Source organism: Barbus barbus, assembly GCF_936440315.1.
Source record: "Barbus barbus genome assembly, chromosome: 9".
NCBI classification, from domain to species: domain Eukaryota; kingdom Metazoa; phylum Chordata; class Actinopteri; order Cypriniformes; family Cyprinidae; genus Barbus; species Barbus barbus.
Genome location: NC_136737.1, coordinates 5,746,950 through 5,769,007, shown reverse-complemented (window position 1 = coordinate 5,769,007; position 22,058 = coordinate 5,746,950). Strand labels below are relative to the sequence as shown.

Sequence of the window (22,058 nt, the reverse complement as noted above, 5' to 3'; positions counted from 1 at the left end):
GTTGTCCCTTGTTGAGTGACGTGACGTTGGTGGTCCAGGTGAGATCCTCTGTGATGTGCACCCCCAGGAATTTAGTGCTGCCGACTCTCTCCACGGTTGAGCCGTCGATGGTCAGTGGGGGGTGGTCAACGGAGTTTCTTCTGAAGTCCATCACAACCATACTGTTACTGTTTTTCACACAAATAGGCTACCTAAAAACCATATAGGCCTAGTTATATTTTTACCATGGTATTGAGGTGATATATGTGTGGTTTTAATTGTGTTTATCATGATTTAAATGCATGCTACTATGGGAGATCATATGCTTAATTAAAAAAAAAACTACTTGGTCAGAATAAATTTAACCATATAAACCTGAGGTTGGTACAATCTTTACAGATGTTACTGATTTTAAAAAGGAACAAAAATTCACCTCTGCATCCTAACTCAAGCTACTATCAAATGTGCATTTCTAAGAGACAAAAAAAGGGATATTATTATTATTAATATTATCAGGCAACCCAAACCTGTTTCTTGATTTGAAACAGTATCAACTCGTTAGAACATGCAAAAACTAAGAAATTAATTTTTCTATTTAAATATTTATTTTGTTACAGAAAATTAGCAAATGGGGCACATTTCTGGCTTTAAACTTGAAAGAAATAAAGATTTGACATTTATTGTGATAATTATCGATATCGACTGATATGAAAAAAATTATCGTGATCATTTTTTTGGCCATATCGCCCAGCCCTAATCAAAGATAACACAAGTAAACACAACATGCAGTTTTTAAATGAAGGGAAAACAAAATCCAAACCCTCATGGCCCTGTGTGAAAGTATTTATTTACAAATGTATTCTTATTATTGTGTAAAATGTATTTTAAAATACTTATTATGTAAAATATATTCTTATTATTCCAAGCATATTTTATAATGTATAGTCCTATTTATTATTTGATTATTTAAATCTCCTTTTTAAAAATAGGAAAATACGTGCTATAGTTGTATATAGTTATACGCAATATTTATCCGTTTATAATACACATTTTAAAATTGTATTGCATACCTGCTGCTGTCATAATAAAGACCCATTTCGAATGTTTACGTGCTTTTCTTCTCTTTCTGCTCTCACTCGCTGTGGTGGAGCAGTTATGAATTATTGTTCTTTTAAATACTTTCCAGCATTAAAGAAATAAATATGTATGCAAATTACACCGAAGTACAACAGTTACCGTACGGTGTTGGGGAGTGTTCAAAAAGGGTTTAAACGCTGAATTTTGAATCGATTTCTTCTCGTAAACTCAGAGATGTGGATTCGGATGGCAATTAAATAACCACACGACCTTGGTGTTTGTCAAAAAACAGTAGGTAATTTGGCCGAGGATTTTCACAGGGTGGTGAGAGAAAAACACAGACGTCCTGGATTCAGAAGGCAATTAAATCCCCAACTACCCCCTGTATATGGTGAAAATCCCTTATGTCCCCCTGAGAAATAATTACTGTCCAAATCGGGCTTAAGCAAGATACTTTCACTGGTCATAAAATCCATTATAGCGTTAGCTAAGTGCTATGTTCTACCACAAAAATAATAATAATAATGAATAATATAAATACAAAAATAAAAAGTTAAAATAATTTTATAATATTCATTCTTTTTAAATAAAAGTTTAAAATTAGTTGTTAAATACAGTTTTAAAAATCATATGCTACCATCTTTATTGGTAACCCTTTACAGTAAGGTTCATTAGTTAACTACTTTAGTTAGCATCAACTAAAAATGAACAATACTTCTACAGCATTTATTAATCTTGGTTAATGTCAATATCAGCATTTACTAATGCATTATTAAAATCAAAATTTGTGCTTAATACTAGTTAATGCACTGTGAATTAACATGATCTAACAACAAATGACTGCATTTTCATTAAGTGACATGAACAAAGATTAATAAATACCGTAAGAAATGTATTGTTCATTATTTGTGGGGGTGGTTCGCTGCACACCGCTCTTTTTGCAAGTGAACCAGAAATGATAAACGAAACCACACATGTGCTAAGGTCATCAATTCATTGATTCATCCTTTCAACTGTACTAGAGTTCGTTTGGAAGCGGACTGAGACCACCTCTTCAGCTGGGTCTCGGTACGGTTATATGGTCCGAACCCGAGTGCGATTGCTGTATTCACACCTGCCCAAAAGATCCATAATAAGGGGGGAAACAAACTTGAGTTCGATTCAATCAAACCAAACAAGACCGATAAGAGTGTCACAGATAAGAGAGATATTCAAAATGTGCAGAGCAATGGATCACCAGGAACAGGATTGAAAACCATGTTTTTAAAGAAGTCTCTTCTACTCGTCTAGGCTGCATTCAAGAAATTACAAATACAGTAAAACGGCAATGTTTTGAAATATTATTACAATTTAAAATCTTTGTGAATATATATATATATATATATATATATATAGTAAAATGTAATTTATTCCTGTGGTGCAAAGCTGAATTTTCAGCACAATTACTCCAGTCTTCAATCTCACACGATCCTTCAGAAATCATTCTAATATGCTGATTTGTGGCTTAAGAAACATTAGATTAACTGGCATTTTTACGAATTTCATGTATCCTTTCTGAATAAAAGTATACATTTCTTTAAAAAAAAATTATAGTGTTCCCAAGTGTAACCCAGTAGTGTATAAAAAATTTGTTATTATTCATCATAAACACCTTCAATTCAATAAATATGACAGTGAAAACCTTTATAATATCAGTTGTTCTTTAAAGAAGAAATCATACGTGTTCTTGTAGTTAGCTTTTTAAGATATTCAGCTGAGGTTTCATACCATTTTCTGTAGTAATTCCCATGTGTTACTGGCCTGAAGGGCATTAATCACAGATCTTACAGTTAAACTCTTCCCAGATCTCCTCAATCCTCAGATTCATTCAGCAGCAGCATCTCAGTCTTCTCTTCACTGTAACAGTGTTTAGTGTGTCCTGTTCAGTGAAGCTCATATCTGAGCACCAGTGAGGAGTCTGTTTCTCAAAATGAGTTTGCTTTCTTCTTTCAAGACAGTAGTGTTTGGTATATTTTATAACTATTAAAATAACAATAGACTGATGTGTTTCTACAAATATACTTATGTTTGGCCATTTTTATAACCACTATTTGACCTCCAACAAGTGTCCGCTTTGCAGAGTATCAAGTCAGCACATTAGTATGAGTTCTCAAATGCAACAATGTGTTTTCTAGTTAGAATAGAGTAATGAGTGCTGAGGGCTGAAGCTTTGTCAACGCTGGTTAAAATGTAATTAACTAGATTCATTTTAATTAAATATTACCTTGATGAAAATAAGCATAGATTTCTTTCGTTGAAAAAGTTTTAGTGACTCAACATTTGAATGGTAGTTTATCTGTTAGTGAAATTATGTGTAAAATCCACTCTATCTATATTTGACTTGAGATGGTTGCAGAAAAGAATATTGAAAATATTGAAGAAAACCATTAGACAAGAGCTGTTTAGTGACTGAAAAGGGATAATTGACAGAAACTGTTTGTGTTTGTTCTGCAGTTGGGTCTGCTGATGGAGCGAAGACATTGACAGTGAATGAGGGAGGTTCAGTCACTCTTAATCTTACTGAAATACAGAGAGATGATGTGATACGGTGGAGGTTTGGACAGCAGACATCTCCTGTAGCTGAAATCAATAGAAAGGCTGGAATCTTCAGGACATATGATGGTCCTGATGGGAGATTCAGTGACAGACTACAGCTGGACAATCAGACTGGATCTCTGACCATCACAAACATCACAGAAACACACTCTGGAGTTTATGAAGCTGACATCAGCAGCAGCAGATACACCATACACAAGTCATTCAGTGTGACTGTCAGCGGTGAGTCCTTCAATGTAATGTTAAATATATTTACATTAGTTTTGTGTGAATCGAAAACTTATTAAATCTCAAAGCATTATACAGAAGTGGTGTTCATAATTGAGTGCATCTCCATACATAGTTTCATACATCATTTGGTAAATTTAATTAAATGAAAAATGGAGCTTTGAATCATTCTGTTCAATTAATACATTTCTAAACACCAGTAAATATGCTCATGTTCACTTGCACGAACATATGATCTTATGAACAGATTTCTTTTCTTTGTTTCTTAAAAGGTAATATCTTGTTAGACCTGATATGTGTCTTTCTGACAGCAAATGACTGCTGTATAAATGATAAACATTAACAGAATTAAATCAGATTTAGACTCAGTGAGATTTATTAACTGAAATTTATGATCAAAATAAAAATCTCTATGCATGTAAAGCAATATTATGCAACTTAAAAAAAAAAAATACTATTGATAGAATGCAAAAAATCCATATACCAAACCTAATACAACCAAGCAGAGTCCATGATCTGGAAATGCTTTGAGACCTTCCAACTGATTTTCATTTGATTTGAAAAGATTTTGTAAAGCTATTATCGAAATCAGTCCCACTCAGTATAAATCATGTTCACTTTAATTCAGATTAATGTTATACTCCAGACAGCATTATAAGACGAATCTCTCAAAACTGTTTCTGTTTGTTCTCATGTTTGTTGTTGAGACAGCTGATGTGAAGCCAGAGTCAGTGCTGGAGGGAGATAATGTCACTCTACACACTGGTCTTACTGAAACACAGAGAATCAATGCGATTCTTTGGAAGTTTGGAGATCATGGCATTGCTGACTTAAACGGCACTGTTAACAAGACATGGAACAACATTCAATTGAATCCTCAGACCGGTGACCTCATCATCAGTAACGTCAGAAATAATCAGTATGGATATTATAACGCGGAGTTCAACACCGCAAGAATGACCTTACATAAAAAATACCGTATTACTGGTGAGTAGTTATATTTTATAAAGTAAAATGGGGGAGGACCCCCCCCCCCCCCCCTTGAAACAATGTGTGTATACTTTTAAATTGTAACACATTTAGATATGTTTATTGTTTAGACATAAATTATTGTTAATATTTATATATTTTTAAAGTGTCATTTATGTATTATACTAAGTCATAATACTAAGTCAAATGTTGAAAATTTACTTGAATGATTGAGTAACCAATGACAAAAAAAGCAGAATCCCATTAAAAGAGATTCATTGAAAAGTTACAATTGTTCTATGACTTACACACCAGGCATATGAAATATTCACACATTTAAATGCCCATATTTGAATTGAAGATATATTATAACAGCAACACGATTAATGCAAACTGAATAATTTTGATTAATTGGCCTGTAGGTTTTAACCCCTTAACTGTCACTCCTCTCTTTGAACTTGAAAATGCAAAATCTGAATTTAAATGGTTGTAATTCATGAATGCTTCGGAATACAGACCTCAGGTTGTCTCTTTATAGAGTAGACACTCAGCAGAATATTGCTGTAGTGGAAACATTTCAAAAAGTCAACGTTCAAAAAAGTTATAATAGTTTAGGTTAGCTATATATAAAATGTACAGTACTAAACATATTTTATATAATTGAATACAAAATGAGTAAATCCTGTGCAATCATTAGATTTAATTAGATTACTCCACTAGATTTATTGTACACAGCTATTTTCAGTCTAAACATTTTCAGTGTAGTTTTTGTGACAGGTGTGCAAGGGTAACTTCATTGATTGCATTATTTTTTATATAAAAAAGCAACAGCAAATGTGACCCTGGAGCACAAAACTATTTGAAAATCTGGAATCTGAGGGTGCAAAAAAATCGAAATATTGAGAAAATCACCTTTAAAGTTGTCCAAATGAAGTTCTTAGCAATGCATATTACTGACCAAAAATGAAGTTTTTATATATTTACGGTAAGAAATTTACTAAATATCTTCATGGAGCATGATCTTTACCTAATATCCTAATTCTTTTTGGCATAAAAGAAAAATTGATAATTTTGACCCATACAATGCATTTTTGGCTATTGCTACAAATATACCCCAGCGACGCAAGACTGGTTTTGTGCTCCAGGGTCACATATGTCTAAAACAGGGGTGCCCAATCCTGATCCTGGCGATCGACTGTCCTGCAATGTTCAGTTCCAACTCTAATCAAACACACCTGCCTTTAATTTTCAAGCGATCCTGAAGACCTTAATTAGTTGCTTCAGTTGTGTGTGTACTAAGAAAACAATAACTTGCATTTTGTACGATCCCATCTTATTTTGGTAAAATAATGAACATTTTGCAGATTATGAAAAGGTGTATGTAAAGTTTTAACTTCAACTGTATATATACAGAATGTAAGACAGGACACTTTATTTTTGTTTCACATATAAGTATTTATGTATCTGTAAGTTTGTTGTAGATCAGACACATACACACGAATGACTGTCTGTTTTTATCTGTTTCAGGTATAAGTCAGTCTCTAGGTCTAGATACAGAAATAGTGATTGGTGTTGTTCTGCTGGTTGCAGTTATTGTGATTTGCTACTGTTGCTGCTGCAAGAAACTATGCAGTACGGGTAAGTATCATACAACACAGTTCATATAATATGGGGGAAAAAACTTAAGATAATAATGTTTGATCTCAGCAGTATTTTCAGCATGTTTGTGTTTGTAGGAGTGTGATATGCCTTGGTGTTTTTAAAGATATTCAATATTAAACAGCATTACAAAAGAAACACCACTAATACAGAAATAAACCGTGTGTCGTTCTGAACATACTCTGAAATAGAGAAAACATGCATTACTTGAAATGCTAAACTAATAATAAATATTATTAAACAAGCAGCTAAATCGACAAGCAGGACTATATACATCCTACTTAATGTCTGTGACAAAATCAATACTTCTTACTGTTGGACAGAGTCTAGACACATTTCTGGCACAAAAACTAATGAAACTGCGTTATATATCAGTTAGATGGATCTTAATGTCAAAGTTGGTTCTTACCTGTCTGTGACAATGAAAGATTTACAATAAATTAAAATATGTTTGCTTTTAGCAAGGCATTGGATCTAATCAGGAAGAACAAACACTGCGTGAGATATGGATTCATTCCTGTTGTTCATTCAAACATCATAACATTAACATCATTAATACAAATATAAAAGCAGAGACCTTTAATGATTTTTTGACCAATTTTATTACTTATCTCCTGAGACACACTGTCCGTTGTTCAGATATTAACCTATTTGAGAACAGATGTGTGCAGCACGTTGCTGTGGCGAAGAATATGAGAACAGAAAAGACATTTACTAGTTTTAACAACAGATATTTCATTACATTATTATTTTTGAATATTTAGCTTATGTATTTGGCTTTTTTTTCTCTTCACTGGCTGAAATGCTATTAATAATTGATCCTTTTTCTTTTTAAGTGGCACTCTAGTGTTCTGCACAACACAGATATTGTTAAAGTATTGGTCAAGTAAGAGGGTAAATTTAACAATTAACAAAAAGGTTCATTCTTCAACCAAATGGTTTAGTTAAAGCAGGAGCTCTTACTCTGTGTTTATAACCCTTAGCATTTATTGATTGTTACTGTGGCTTCATAAATTAATTAATTAAACCATTATTACAATGTTGCATTGGTGTTATATGATGAGTTCAGACTGTTTGTGTTTCTCTTTTGAACTTTTGTGTTCCCCTTTGTTTCCTCACAGAACCGGATAAAACCCCTAATTTTGTAAAAGCAAATGAGTCTGAAATGCAACTCTTTGAAATGAAAGACTAGTAGTTCATAGTCACTATAACAATGCACACATGAAGAGAGACTGAAGTAAACCATCTTTGCTTTTGTAATGTGAAACTAATGAATGAAGACTTTCATTTGTTGTGACATGCTTTGATTTATGATGAAGTTGATGTAACCGTTTGCGCTGATGCTGCTTGCACTGATGATATTATGCTCTTTTGTAATCAGTCAGTTTGGCTGATTTATGGTAATGCACGGTGAGATGGCCTTATTACACTTGCGGACATAATCTCAAGATAATGTTTATTAATGTATACATGCTTTAATTCTTTTTTTTATTTGATGTTCTTGTGCTGTTACATAACACATATTTGTGCTTTTTTTGAAGTGTTCATGGTTAACTTTTGTATTTTAAATATAGTTTTATATATATAATTTTATTTAAATTTTTTATATAAAATTGAGTGTGATATCTGAATTGAGTGTTTTTCTGAAGACTGCATGGCTCTGATTCTCTGATACTCAGGAGCTACAGATGATCTTATTGTCTAAACATTTCATTCCTTCAGCTTTTGCTCGTTTATAAACCGCTGTTAATAACAGGAAACGCATCACAGTATTTTCAGCTGAATATTAGTATTAATAAAATAAAATGCTGAGTGTGACTAATTCTGTTGTGTTTGTTTGTTAATTCAGTTTGAGATATTTCACTGATCTATAGTGAGTTAAAACTCTTTATTAGTTATCAATGATGAAAAGATCAGTTCAATTCAAAGGAAAAGTGTGTTTATATAAACCATGTTTACATGAGTTTTAACAAACAAATTACATATTTTGTTCTGATCAAATTTGCATATAAATATCAGTCTAAAGCAAACCCAAAATATAATTTTATTTCATTTTAAACACTAATACAGTATAAAACACAGATGTGGTCAATTACATTTAGAAATAAATTGTGTAACAAATAATTGTAGGCTAAATGTATCTGGATCAGATCCAGTTCAATGATGCTTTAAAAACTGTCACAGAAGTGATGGATGACCTGATGCTGAATTATAAAATAGAGCATTATTTAGGATCATTCTGATCCATATTAAACTTTTACAATATTAAACTGCACCTAGACGACTGATTATAAGTGATTAGCCTATAATAGATACAATAAAAATGCTTCTTGTTCGTAGGAGACCGTTAATACTGTATTAATTAATTTTATGTTTGTGAATAATTCGTGAATGTGAATTATAATCACATAAATCAGCGATAAGATACATGGTTCCTAAAATATACCTAAACTATGTTGCTGTTTAGTGAAAGTGGAGTGATTTATGAATGTTCATGATTAAAAGACCCAAATATACTGTTGGACAGTAAATAAATAAATAGCCTAATAGTAAATTTTATATTTTTTAAATATATTATTTACTGTCATGGTACAAAAACCAAAGCAAATTATTAAAATCTTCTATTTTTCATTATATTTCCCACAGAGTGGTTTATTTTTCCAAATAAAATCTTTTTTTTATAAAGTTAGCAAATGTAAGTGTACTCACACTTAGAAATTCCTGCTGATTTTATTTATAATAACTAGCATATGAATTTAAATCCTTGCATATGTTGTCAAATTTACAGATTTAATCTCCAGTATGTCACAATATTTATATCACATATGATTTTATTTTTATTTTTTTATTATGCCTTAAACAACATATACAGAACAATACAACAGACAATATAAAGCCAGGGAAATAAAAGAGAGAAAAAAAAAAGATACAATAAAAAAATAAAATAAAAATAAATAAAATGCACTCAAAAAACATGCACGACCTTTACATTACTCAAATATTTTGAAGACAGAACACAAACGGACAGTTTTAATAGCCTTTCTATTAGTGCTACTTTGAATAGTACAAAAATAGCTTTCCAATTCTCTGAAAAACACTGTAAAACAGGGTTTTCTGTTAGAAAATTTACACTTATGGATGTGAAACTTAACTAATAGAATAAACAGATTAATGACAAAAGCTTCGTTATTCACATTATCCTGAATAAAATATCCAAAAACTACATTTTCAAAGAACAAAATAAAATTAGAGAGCACCTTTTCTGTGATAAACACAGAGACGTCATACCACAACTTTTTAACAAAACTACAGTGCCAGAAGACAAGATAAAAAAGTGCAAAAAGAGCAGATAACATCAATATCCTTCTTAAACTTACTAAGAACGTGTTTAACAGGATAGAATTTATGAATAATTTTGAAAGAAATTTCTTTTACCTTGTTTGTAACAAAAAACTTAAGAGGCAATAACCAAACACTTTCCCACTTAGAGTTTCTAACAAATTTAGCCCAATAAGCAATAGAGCAAGGCTTGGTAGTAACCTCCTTTAAAAATAACAAATCTATTCGTGCTCTGTTTTTAGTCTGTGAAAAACTAATTTTACCACATATTGTGTCAGTTAGATTGACTATGGGCATGTCAACCAATACCACATCTCTAAATAAGGAAACAATACCAGAATTAATCGCAGAGAGAACAAGTGAGAATTCCTTGGGAGTCACGGGAAAATTAAAGTGTACAAGAAACTCATCATAAGTCATAAGATACCCTTGAGTGTTAAACAAATGAGATACTAAAACAATACCCTTATCAAACCAGCTTTTCAAAAAAAACACTTTTGTGCTTATACAGAATACAACGATTGTTCGAAATAAAATAACGCTGCGGAGAGAAATTGTGCTTGTAGATCAATTTCCAAGCCAATAAGGCTTGAGCATGAAAGACAGATAGTTTTACTGGCAATTTCTCAATCTTATAATCACACATTAGTAGAAAAGAAAGACCCCCGAGTTGGTCAAAAATAAAATTAGGAATAAAATTCCACAAAGAAGGCTTATTCATCGTTCCATGATGTTTTTTAAAAAGGGGGAGGAGACCGAAAGAAACTCTGGGTTTACCAAAGAAAACCTGCTCCCGACCAGGTTAGGTTCACAGAGTAAGTTACCTCTCTTTCAGAAACGGGCTTGACTTACCCTGCTTTCCTGGGTTTGACAAACCTCCCATTTTGAAACGGAAAACCCAGAGTTTCCCTGATTTCAGGGTTAACATACTCAGAGTTTTCACTTAACCTCCTTTCTGAAACGGGCCCCTGGTGGAATGTATCTTTGTTTTTTGTTTTCATTATTTTGTATGTGAACATTCACCGTCAGCCACCTATAGGATTGCTCTTATAAGTTTCATGTGGTAATTTACCATGTCACTCAGGTGTTTCTAATTACTAGACACAAAAGAGGAAACTCTTTGTCTGGAAGGCACACCCTGAAGAAGGCGTTTTGCGCCGCTATGCGTGGGTTGCTTCTTGCCATGTCTTTTATGAAATAGTCAATATAATAAAGGCTTTTTAAATCTTTTTTTGAAGAAGAGTGCCTTGGATTTCTCTTTTTTTACATTTATGTAAATAAGTGTTGAAGATTATACAGTGTGATGTAATAAACTTTTTTTGACTCTCAAAAGTGTAAAAAGCTTCATTTTTTTTCCAAACAGTAATTCAGTGACATTTAACACAGTATCCCATTCTGAAGGTGAAGCAATTGCTTAATATTTACAATTTAGATTTGTATTTATTTGGATATTTTGTTAAACATATGTACACATTTAAATAGATTTAGTGATCATTTGTGGTTAATGCAAACAGTGGCAGATATCACCTCAGTATTATAAAACAGTATGCAATAATAACATGAGTGTAAATGACCATTTTCATTAAATATTAAATGCATGCCGCTATATTGGGACAGTAAAGCACTCCACGCACCACCCATAACCCTACCGATAAACTCTCTGTTATAATACTCGTGAGGCACTTTATTTCAACTTTTCAAATATTTCCTACATTTTTATTGAAAGAAAAAAAAAGCTTTCAAATCTGACATTTGATGAGTTCATAAGGCGATTCAAACTCATGTCAAAAGTTACCACCATGTGCCTTACATCTTACGCCACATAGGCCTACGTCTTTTGTAAATTTGTCTATCCAGCCAGAGGTTGACCGAGCCCGAGATACTGTAAATAGCGTCTTGGCTCTTTGAACTTAGTGTTATTAATTAATTAATATGAACATTTTTGATTGTTTAAATCAGGGATTCTCAAATCTGTCTATTAGCTCTAACCCTAATCAAACACACCTGAGCATGCTAATCAGAGTCTTCAGGATCATTAGAAAACCACAGGCAGGTGAGTTTAATTAGGGTTAGAGCTAAACTCTGCAGGAAAGTGGATCTCACGAGACAGATTTGAAGATCCATGGCATAAATGATCAGTCCTCGGGGGTCCCCTCAAAATGCGGCACCCCAGGCAATGGCTTGCCCCTGCCATTTTTTTTTTTGCCAAAGATTTTCGCTGATGTAGAAAAACGTTTTGTTTTGTTACTAACGTAACCCAAACTAACCTTCCCTTTCCAGTTCTGTATTATTATTACAGTTTTGGTGAAACAGAAAGACAGTGCTGGGAAGAGCTCTGATTGACAGGAAAAGACATATCTGGGGTGTGTATGGGTTTGTGCTTTTCTTTGTACAGGATAATCTTAGGATAATAATTCTTTGTATCCACCATATTCTTCAACGCGGAAGTAAACCTATGGGCGAGACTTCTGGATCATTAGGGAAATAACATGATGAAATACAAGATGAAACTCTGCACTGCAAACCAGTGTGTTCATAATTAAGATAACACATTAAAATAACATGGTAAGACACACCAATCTGCAATATCAAGCAGCAAAATGAGCTTTTTTTGTACAGCTAAAAACAGCTGGACTCTATGAGACCGGAAGCCAGACCCATAGCATTTACAAACAGCTGCGCCCACTCTTACAGGAAAAATAAGGTGGATATAGGATAATTATTTGTGTAAGATAATTATAGGATAATTATTCTTTGTATATGATAATTATTGCTGTCTTCTATGTAAAGGATAATTATGAGGGTGACTTCCTTTAATCAGACACAACAAAAGCTTTCAAAATTTCCATCGGTTTTCTGAACAATACTTCCTTCTACATTAAAGCAATACCTGCTGCTGTGTGAGATCTACTGTACAACACGCTGTTAAACACATCAAAACACTAAAGATGGGTTTATATTGCATTGTGATACAATTAAACATGATTGATTTCAGATAATTCAGGTTATGTATTCATTATTATTTAAATGTTTATTGGGTTTACTCGTGGACAGCAGTAGACAAAAGTAATACAATCTTATGTAGAGACAGTTTTCTGTGTAACACTACTTATTCAAACAACAAATAAATAAATAAATATCTGGGTAGCTACTTCAGTGAAGTGCTATTTTTATTAAAATATTATATAAAATATTTATTAATAGCTTATTAACCCTGCCGGGTTAAATTTTTTGAAAATGATTAACAGTTGAAAACATTTGTTAGAAATGTAAAAAAGTAATCAAAAAGTAGGGTTCAACGGGGCTAAAGGTGCTTTGATATTATTTGGCTGATTCTTGACGCGATCAAGGGCAGCAGCGCAAAGTTGATTCTGACTTTACCTAATATTTGATGTTTTTAAAATGTTGCAGCTTGAGAATCGCTCAAATTATTGAATATATCTTGAGACATAAGTAAGAAGACCTAAAAATCATAAATCATGTTGGGTGTCCATCTTAGAGATAATCACCATGTTTAGAATGAAACCATATCATATTTAAAAACACAATATTAATTAATCACATCATATAGGCTAATAAAATATAATTTGGTGTTACTGTAAAATAAATCTATATTAAATTATTATGGGATCTCCTTCAGTGCTTTCAGAATCTTTACTTTTTAAATGATTTTGTTTCTGTGTTTTTAAATTTGATTGACAGTAACAAAAGTTAATTATTTTATTTATCAAAATAAGCAGAAAATAGTACAAAATTTGCTAAAGTGATTGTTTCCCATCTCAGAGTAAGTCAACTCCGAGTTGGTTGAATCTCCTTTCTGAAACGGGCCCCAGGTGGACTGTTCGTTTGTTTTTTGTCTTCATTATTTTATATGTGAATATTCACAGCCAGCCCTCTATAGGATTGCTCTGATATGTGTCATGTGGCAATAGTACAAAAAATAGTACAAAATTAGCAGAAAATAGTACAAAATTTGCTAAAGTGATTGTTTTGAACAAGTATTAACGTAGACATTAGTAAAACAACAACAACAAAAAACATTATTTTAGCTATTTGTATCAATGCCCATTCTGGTGAGCATAAAAGCCCCCCCATCCCTTGCCACTTCATACATTTATAAGATTTATAAACAAAATAAACGACTTATATGATTTATTTTCACACAGAATGTGTTGCTCCATAAATGTTCAGCAATAATATATTTTGGGTGCAGTGAAAAGCACATTTGTGTCTTTAGCCCCGTTGTACCCTATTTAAAAGTAATCAGTTACATTACTTTAATAAAGTAATCGAAATAGTTACACTACTTAATACATTTTAAATAGGGTAACTTGTAATCTGTAACCTTCCCAACACTTGTAGAAGAACACAGGAGCGACCGGCTTGCTGGCGGGCCTCCAGTTCATTACTGGGATATTGAGGAATGCAAAGAGGAAAAAAAGAGAAAAGAATCACTAGGAAAAGAATGCAACGACTGAAAGATACTCTTGTTATAACGTCACATTAAATGACTCGTGTCATAAGATTTCTAAACGGGATAATAACTGTTCTGGGTCATTAGATCAGTTGCACCCTGAACCAGACATCTTTAGGCTATATTACGACACTCTCGTGTCAGATATTTAAAGGGTGCGGCTAAAAAAAACAACCAAAAACGGATCGGTTCATCAGTGGTCCGTTTTTCTGAGCCTCACCCTGAGCCAGAAATCCTATATTATGGCACGACTCGTGTCATTCATCTTATATTATGACAGGATCTCTGACGAGCACTCAACTGATCATCTATAGTCACTTCCCTCTACATCAATATGAAGAGAGCACTTATAATCTTTCTGTTCCCTTTATTCGCAATCGGTAAGTGTTTTTTTGTTTTTTCTGCAACCATAAAATAACGTTCCCAGAATGTTGCAGGGAGGTTGTCTTTAAAATAACCTAAAAATAACTAATGCAGAACGTTCCCTAATGGTAATTATCTGATTATAACTTTGTAAAACTGTCTTTCCAATGAAAACGTTGCAGATGTTTTTGTGCAATGACCTAAAAAACCCAAAAATCCTTTGAATCAAATCATTGAATGCAGCATTTATTAAAATACAGAAATTAGATCAATCACAACAAGTTTTAAATTATAATATTAAGTCAGGGTTAAGCATATGATAACAGAAATCATAATCCACCAAGGGCGTAAATGAATCTTTTCACAATATGCATGGTAGAAGGTAAAAGACCTAAATTCTTTGCATTTCTTTTGCGTTGAAAAATGCAATTCTGTCATGAAGTTTGACACAAAGTAATGAGCCATGATCCAGCTTTCCTGGCAAAGACTGAGATGTCCCTTTTACACCCAATCCTGATCCCCTCACTATTACTAATTCACCAGCTTATTGAATCAAAACAGTTGAACATGGATATTCATATAGTTTGCTGCTTAGCTCTTTGAGTTAATTCAATTCTGTTGTTTTATTGTGTTTGTTTGAGAATAAATAACTATACTTATACAATATATAGGAGATTATAATACAGACTGTTTCTTCATGTTTATGAATCGATAAATAGAATTCATGATTCAGGTCATTAAATGTTTATGTATATATGATAATTATAAATAGACCTTCATTAATGCAGACTCAGGTTTAATGACTCACAAGAGGTTTTTAAGTGTCACTGATCATTGACAAAACATTTCTGAGTGTATAAGGTTCATCTCTGACTGACTGACTGTTTCTCTTTGTTCATCAGGTCTGTTTGGTGAATCAGCGTCAGTGATAGAGGGAGATTCTATCACTGATGCTCCTGAAATACTGATCGATGATGAGATTGAGTGGAGGTTTAATGACACTCGCATAGCTAGAGTGATTGAGAACAATGTTACGTATGATGATGTGCAATTCAAGGACAGACTGCAGCTGGACAATCAGACTGGAGATCTCAAGATCACAAACATCAGGACCACAGACTCTGGACTTTATAAGTATGTGATCTTCAGCCCCAGAATGACCTCAGAGAAGACATTCAGTGTCATATGTGAGTATTTCAGTTTTTCATTTAATAACTGTTACTTACATTTCCTTTTACTATATAAACAATTTCAATTCTCTGGAAGCAAAATGCAAAACTGTCATGCATATTTTATCAGCAAACATTTCTCAAGAATTGAAACAGACTGTTTCATATTTAATACAAGTGCACCTTTATTATAAGAAAACAAAGATTGGTCTGATTTTCTTTCAGTTCTTTGGTAAAATGTGTGCATTCACCAATTGGAGTTGAAATCTAAAAAAAAAATATATATGGCTGACAGAGACACTGTTTGTGTTTGTTCTTCAGGTGTGAGAGATACTGGAGTGAAGCCAGTGACAGTGAAGGTGGGAGGTTCAGTTACTCTACACACTGATGTTCCTGAGATACAGAAATATGATGTGATACGGTGGAGATGTGGACAGCAGAAAACTCTTGTAGCTCAAATCAATAGAACGGCTGGAATCTTCAACACATATGATGGTCCTGATGGGAGATTCAGAGACAGACTACAGCTGGACAATCAGACTGGATCTCTGACAATTATGAAGACTGAAACCAATCACTCTGGACGTTATGAGGTTGAGATCAGCAGCAGCAGCAAACACACCATACACAAGTCATTCAATGTGACTGTCGGTGAGTACCTCAATGTAGTAATGCATTTATTTAAATCAGCAGCACTGTGTGAGTAGTTTAGATGGAAATTTACACGTTTGCACTGAAATAAGTGTTTAAGGCAAAGAAACAATACATTTGTGGGGCTGTTAGTTTAGTAACTGTATTCCTCAAACTCTAGAGCATTATGCTGAGTAAATCAGTGGCAAACAAAGAGTCAGAAAGGCTCGGTAAGGACAGGGTAAACTGGCAATACTTCACAACATGATGCACAAACAACATGACTTATAACAGATAGGAACAGGAAGAGAAGCACGAAGAACTGGCGGTATTCAGTACTCAGGAGGAATGGATGGTGGGAGCAGATAATATTACAATAATATTGCAAAAATAAAATTACATTAAAAATGTCCTGTTAGACCTGAAATGTGCCTTTTGACCAGTAGAATTAAAATTTCTGCTGAGATTTAAATGAGCTTTACACACAACACAATGACAGTATTAAAATCCTTCTCTATGCTTTTGAATAATGTCTGAGTAGCTGTTCCTCAGTGTTTTTCATGTGTTGATACAGGTGAAATAAAGACAGTATTAGTTATAGAGGGAGATTCTGTCACTCTACGCACTGATAATGAACAAATGGATGAAGAAAGATTGTTTGGAGACATAGATAACTTCTCTGAAGGACGTTTTTCTGCATATGGTGGTCCTGATGGAAAATTCAAAGGCAGACTGAATGATGTCACAGATAGGCCGATCACAGATGGTGAGTAACTCAAGTCTATTAAATCGCTATCATGTCTTGTAATGTTAATATTTAAATCAGTCCTGTGTTCCCATCAAACACATGCTGTAGCATACAGTAATACAGAAGTGTCAGTGAGAACATCATAATTACTGAAAGTACAATGGATGTTCTCTCTTGCTGTTTTGTGATTCTCCTTAAACAGAATCTGATTCATATTTACTATGTTTTAGCCAAGTGTTCAGTCTTATAGTTCAGACTGACAGATTCACTTACACTAATGACTGTCTGTCTTTATCTGTTCCAGATTCACGTCTGTCTTCATATGGTAAAGTAGGAATAGGTGCTGCTGCTTTTTTCTTTTTGTTGGTGGTTGTAGGTTTTACTGGGTTTTGCGGTTGGTGGAGAATGTGGCTGTGCTGGTAGTAAGACTAACAGCAGGGCTCCAGACTAGCATTTGAGAGCAGTGGCACCAGCACCACTAAGTTCTACAGATGGTGTCGCCAGAAGCAGATTTATAGCGCGGGGGGTGGAGCGTGAGGGTATTAAAAATAAAGATCATTTAATCATAAAATTACTATTGTTTGTGCCATTACTAATAATGTTTATTTCTTGGCAATGCACATTTGACAGTAAAGCACTAAGTTTCAGTTGAGAAGCATACACAATTCATTAAATGTACCATTATTGTTCTATAGCGGGGGACACCTAACTTGGTCCTGGAGGGCCGGTGTCCTGCAGAGTTTAGCTCCAACTCTAATCAAACACACCTGAACCAGCTAATCGAGCTCTTATACTTGAAACTTTCAGGCAGGTGTGTTGAGGCAAGTTGGAGCTAAACTCTGCAGGACACTGGCCTTCCAGGACCGAGTTTGGTGACCCCTGCTCTATAGTATTATGCGTAACCGATCAATAACTACAGTGAAAGGAACACTTAATGTGGGATTCAGTCGCACAATTAAAAGTTTGTTTTTCAAGGCACTTTGTGACTTTTCTTACTTCATACACAAAAAAAGTGCAAAACTTTGACAATTTTATTTCCTGATGATTTGATATAATAGTCGAATTTATCATTTCAAGCAAGCAAAAAGTAGAAACTAATTATTAATAAGCAAATAAATGCTCATCTGCTTCCATCTACTGGTGATAGTGATAATTTGATGGGGTTTTTTGGGTTTTGCTTTGTTTTTTACATAAGTGTTTGTTTACCACAAAGTATATGTTGGTCTTCCCATTAAAAATTACATTTTTGGCTTCTATTGGAAAACATTTTCTGATATCTAGCCTACTTATGAGTTTTGACTAGTAGAAATTGTAATTAAAGATATCTAAGACTGATTTTATACCAGGCATATTTCTAATTAGAGATATAATAATCAAATTACAATTTTACTAGTGATAATTAAACTATATCTTTAACTGAATTACCACTAGTAAACATTGCAATTCACGATATCTCTAACTGGTGTTTGCCTAGTCATAATCACATTTAAGATATCTTTAATTCATCATTTTTAAAGATATCCAAAATATATGATTAGATATCTGAAAGTAATTTATTACTAGTAAAATTAGCCTACAAGAGTAGATATCTTGGATTTTATTTTTGACTTAATAAGAGAGATCTTGAACTGGAATTCCTCCTAGTCAAACTCATTTAAAGATTTCTCCAATTTAATTTTGGGTATATCAATCTGACCAGGAAGATCTTTCTTTGGCTATATCTGCATTTAGCTTTGTGACCAGGAAGAATGTAGATATCTGGAATTAACAATGTGACTAGTCAAAAATTCCTTCATAGATATCTAAAATGTGCACGCAAATACACCTTTCCCTTACGAGAAAGAAGTTTATTCAAGTGTGCTATTAGTATACTTCTTTTAAAATAAAAACAGGAAAGTATATTTTAAATGGGTTAAAATGACATTTAAGAATACTTTACTTATACTTAGGAAAAGTCTAAATATATTTGAGCTATACTTGTTCTCCGAGAATCTGTGTTTTCATTGTTATATGGTAGGGGGCGCTAGCACACATATTCTGTACAGAATTTCCAAAAAAACAAGACAAAATCAAAACAGCAGATGCTTCCACGTGTTAAAACAGCATCAAACCTGTTATGTTATGGAATAAAATGTCGACCAATGAAGAAGTAATAATGACTGTCAAGCTTTGGGATGTTGATCGACTCCATCTACGTTTTGATTATCATTCTGAATCCAACTTATTGTCTTTTTTCAGCTGTGTGCTCAAAATGTTGTTTATTTATTTGTTGTTGTTTTTTATGAAACTTACCCACATTCAAGTGTTTAAAAAAGATGCATGAAACTAGAATAAAATGTTTTTGTTAACAAGCAGATACCCTGGTCTTTCTTTTGATGTTTTATATGTTCAGATATTCATATAACAAAATATATACAAATTAATACCTAAATAGGGACATATTAGTATATACTTAAAGTATGATATAAAGATCACTTAAAGAAAACTTACGTGTATACTTGCAGTATAAAACTACTAAACTAGTAGTTTACTGAGACTATACTTCAAAGTGTACTAAAATGCTACTAAAAGTATTTAATTAGTAAACTATCAGCATACCTATAAGTTCACTTTTAGTATAGTTGCAGTACAAGCTAAAAACTTTGATGTAAACTAGTTGTGTACTCCAAGTTTACTACTGATATACTTAAGTTGGCCAATTTAGTCCCAAGGAGTATTGAAATAGTACACTTACAAGTATACTACTAGTAAACTGATATTTGTATACTTACTACATAAAGTATACTTAACTCTTAAAATGCATACCTTGGGTCTTTAGCGACCCGGTACATCATTCTCTACCCTCTCCCTCTTTCATTTTTTAAAGTTAGACATCAACTTTCTTAGTATTCATCAATCTATTCATTATAAATAATATAACAAGAAAAAACAAAACAAAAGAATGCCTGTTTTCTGATTATTTTTTGTAAAAAGTGTATAGGGTTTCTAGAGACCAGAGGTATGTAAATGTGTATGTTTTTATTTATTTTTATTTTTTGCGCAGCTATATTTACATATCTGTTGACTCAATATGTGCAATGCATCTTTGTTCCTCGAGGTGGCACTGTTTGATACACAATGGTGATGTGATGTTTCGAGCATAATTACCGCAGGCATAAAACATACCAATACCATCTGCAAAAAATTAACTGGTTTGAATGGCTTTACTGCAGGGCAATTACTATACGACCGTTTTGAGAATAAGTAAAACTAGGTAAAACTTTACTTAAGAAAACGTAATAAATTAAACTTGAAGTATACTACTTTTTGGTAAGGGTTGTTAAGTCCCACCTTAAACATTTCATTAACCAATCCTACCTTGGAAACGGTTGTCTTCCCTCATTTTGTCTAAGAACTGTGTGGCCTATGGTAATGGTATTTCTCGGTTTGTTTTTTTTGCACAAACAAAGCACTCGCGTAGTTTCTTAAAACTGAGGTTAAACGACTAAAGTCACATGGATTACTTTAGCAATGTCTTTCTTACCGTTCTGGACCTTTTATGTGATAAGATGCATTGCTGTCTATGGAGGGTCAGAAAGCTCTCGGATTTCATCAAAAATATCTTAATTTGTGTTCCAAAGATGAACGAAGGTCTTCTGGGTTTGGAACGACATGGGGTTGACTAATTAATTACATAATTTTCATTTTTGGATGAACTAACACTTTAAGGGCAGCTTTAAGTTAACTTTTTAACCTAACTTTAACAGGTGTTTATTACACAATTTTAATGCACTTCACAGAGGCAACTTGTTTCATGGCGGGTGGTTCTTTGCCTCCACCTCATGCATTAAAATCATGCACACCTAGCTATGGACTATAGATTCTATGTGTAACAAAAACTGCAGAATTACTTATATAAAAAAACAGCATTAATTTGTATACGTTTACACTAGTGCATTTTCGTTTTAAACAAAAGTCTGTGGGAGTTTGGGCAGGATCTTAATAACGCAGCTCCACCTCAAAGTCACTTTATTATTACATTTGAGCCCCAGCCCCTGAGAAACTCTCTGTTTGTCTGTGTAGCCTACATTTGAATTTAATAACTTGAATGTACTTTAAGTGTGCACCAAGCACTAGTAAAATGCAAGTATCGGATTGGGACATCGGTTGTAAAATAAATATTCAATGACTTGGATCGGACACACACACACACAAGCTGGTTTTTGTGGTTTACGGGGACTCTCCATAGGCGTAATGGTTTTTATACTGAACAAACTGTGTGCGCTATTGCCCTACACCAACCCTACACCTAAACTTAGCCCTCACAGGAGACTTTGTGCATTTTTAGATAAAAAAAAAACACCATTTAGTATGTTTTTTAAGCCTTTTGAATTGCGGGGACATAAGCAGAGTCCTCATAAACCACCTTCATATTGTAATACCTCTGTCATACCCATGTCATTATACAAATTTGTGTCCTCATAAACCTGCACACACACACACACACACACCAAACTTGATCGGGACACCCCTGTTGTCAATCATCACTGGGATATTTTGGTATACTTTTTCTATAGACATGTCGTGAATGTTTTTTATTGTTATATTTTTTTTTATTATTATTATTATTGTTTTTTTTACAGTCTATGGTCCATTCCATGTATTCGAGAGAACAAAATTTTCACTTCTTGGTAAGCTGGCGCAAGGTATCAATAATAAAAAGGAAGTTGTGGCAACAGGGGAAACCACTGAGGCTCTTTCTCCTACATAATGAATTATATACTTTTGCCTCATTATGTTTTATTTTTTATAAACTTTCTATTTGCATTTTTACAGATTAAAACTGATT

General features: G+C 33.3%; 2 protein-coding genes across 2 annotated transcripts in view; both read left to right on the top strand.

Annotated features, from left to right (window-relative positions):
* The window catches only part of LOC306874607 (uncharacterized protein), a gene marked incomplete at both ends in the record, with an annotated part of 341,414 nt that extends 337,192 nt beyond the window's left edge, over positions 1-4,222 (top strand). The window contains 2 exons of the mRNA XM_079424755.1: positions 3,650-3,873; positions 4,191-4,222. Of these exons, the coding sequence (XP_079280881.1) occupies positions 3,650-3,873; positions 4,191-4,222 (256 nt within the window). The remainder of the gene's footprint in view (positions 1-3,649; positions 3,874-4,190) is intronic.
* Positions 4,223-15,055: 10,833 nt separating this feature from the next.
* On the top strand, positions 15,056-19,583 carry LOC306874558 (uncharacterized protein; the record flags this gene model as incomplete). The annotated part of the gene is made up of 5 exons (XM_079424699.1): positions 15,056-15,065; positions 15,586-15,870; positions 16,174-16,503; positions 17,057-17,248; positions 17,535-19,583. 5 exons carry the CDS (start codon positions 15,056-15,058, stop codon positions 17,651-17,653), a joined length of 936 nt encoding a protein of 311 aa, XP_079280825.1. The 3' UTR covers positions 17,654-19,583.
* Between the last annotated feature and the right edge of the window lie 2,475 nt (positions 19,584-22,058).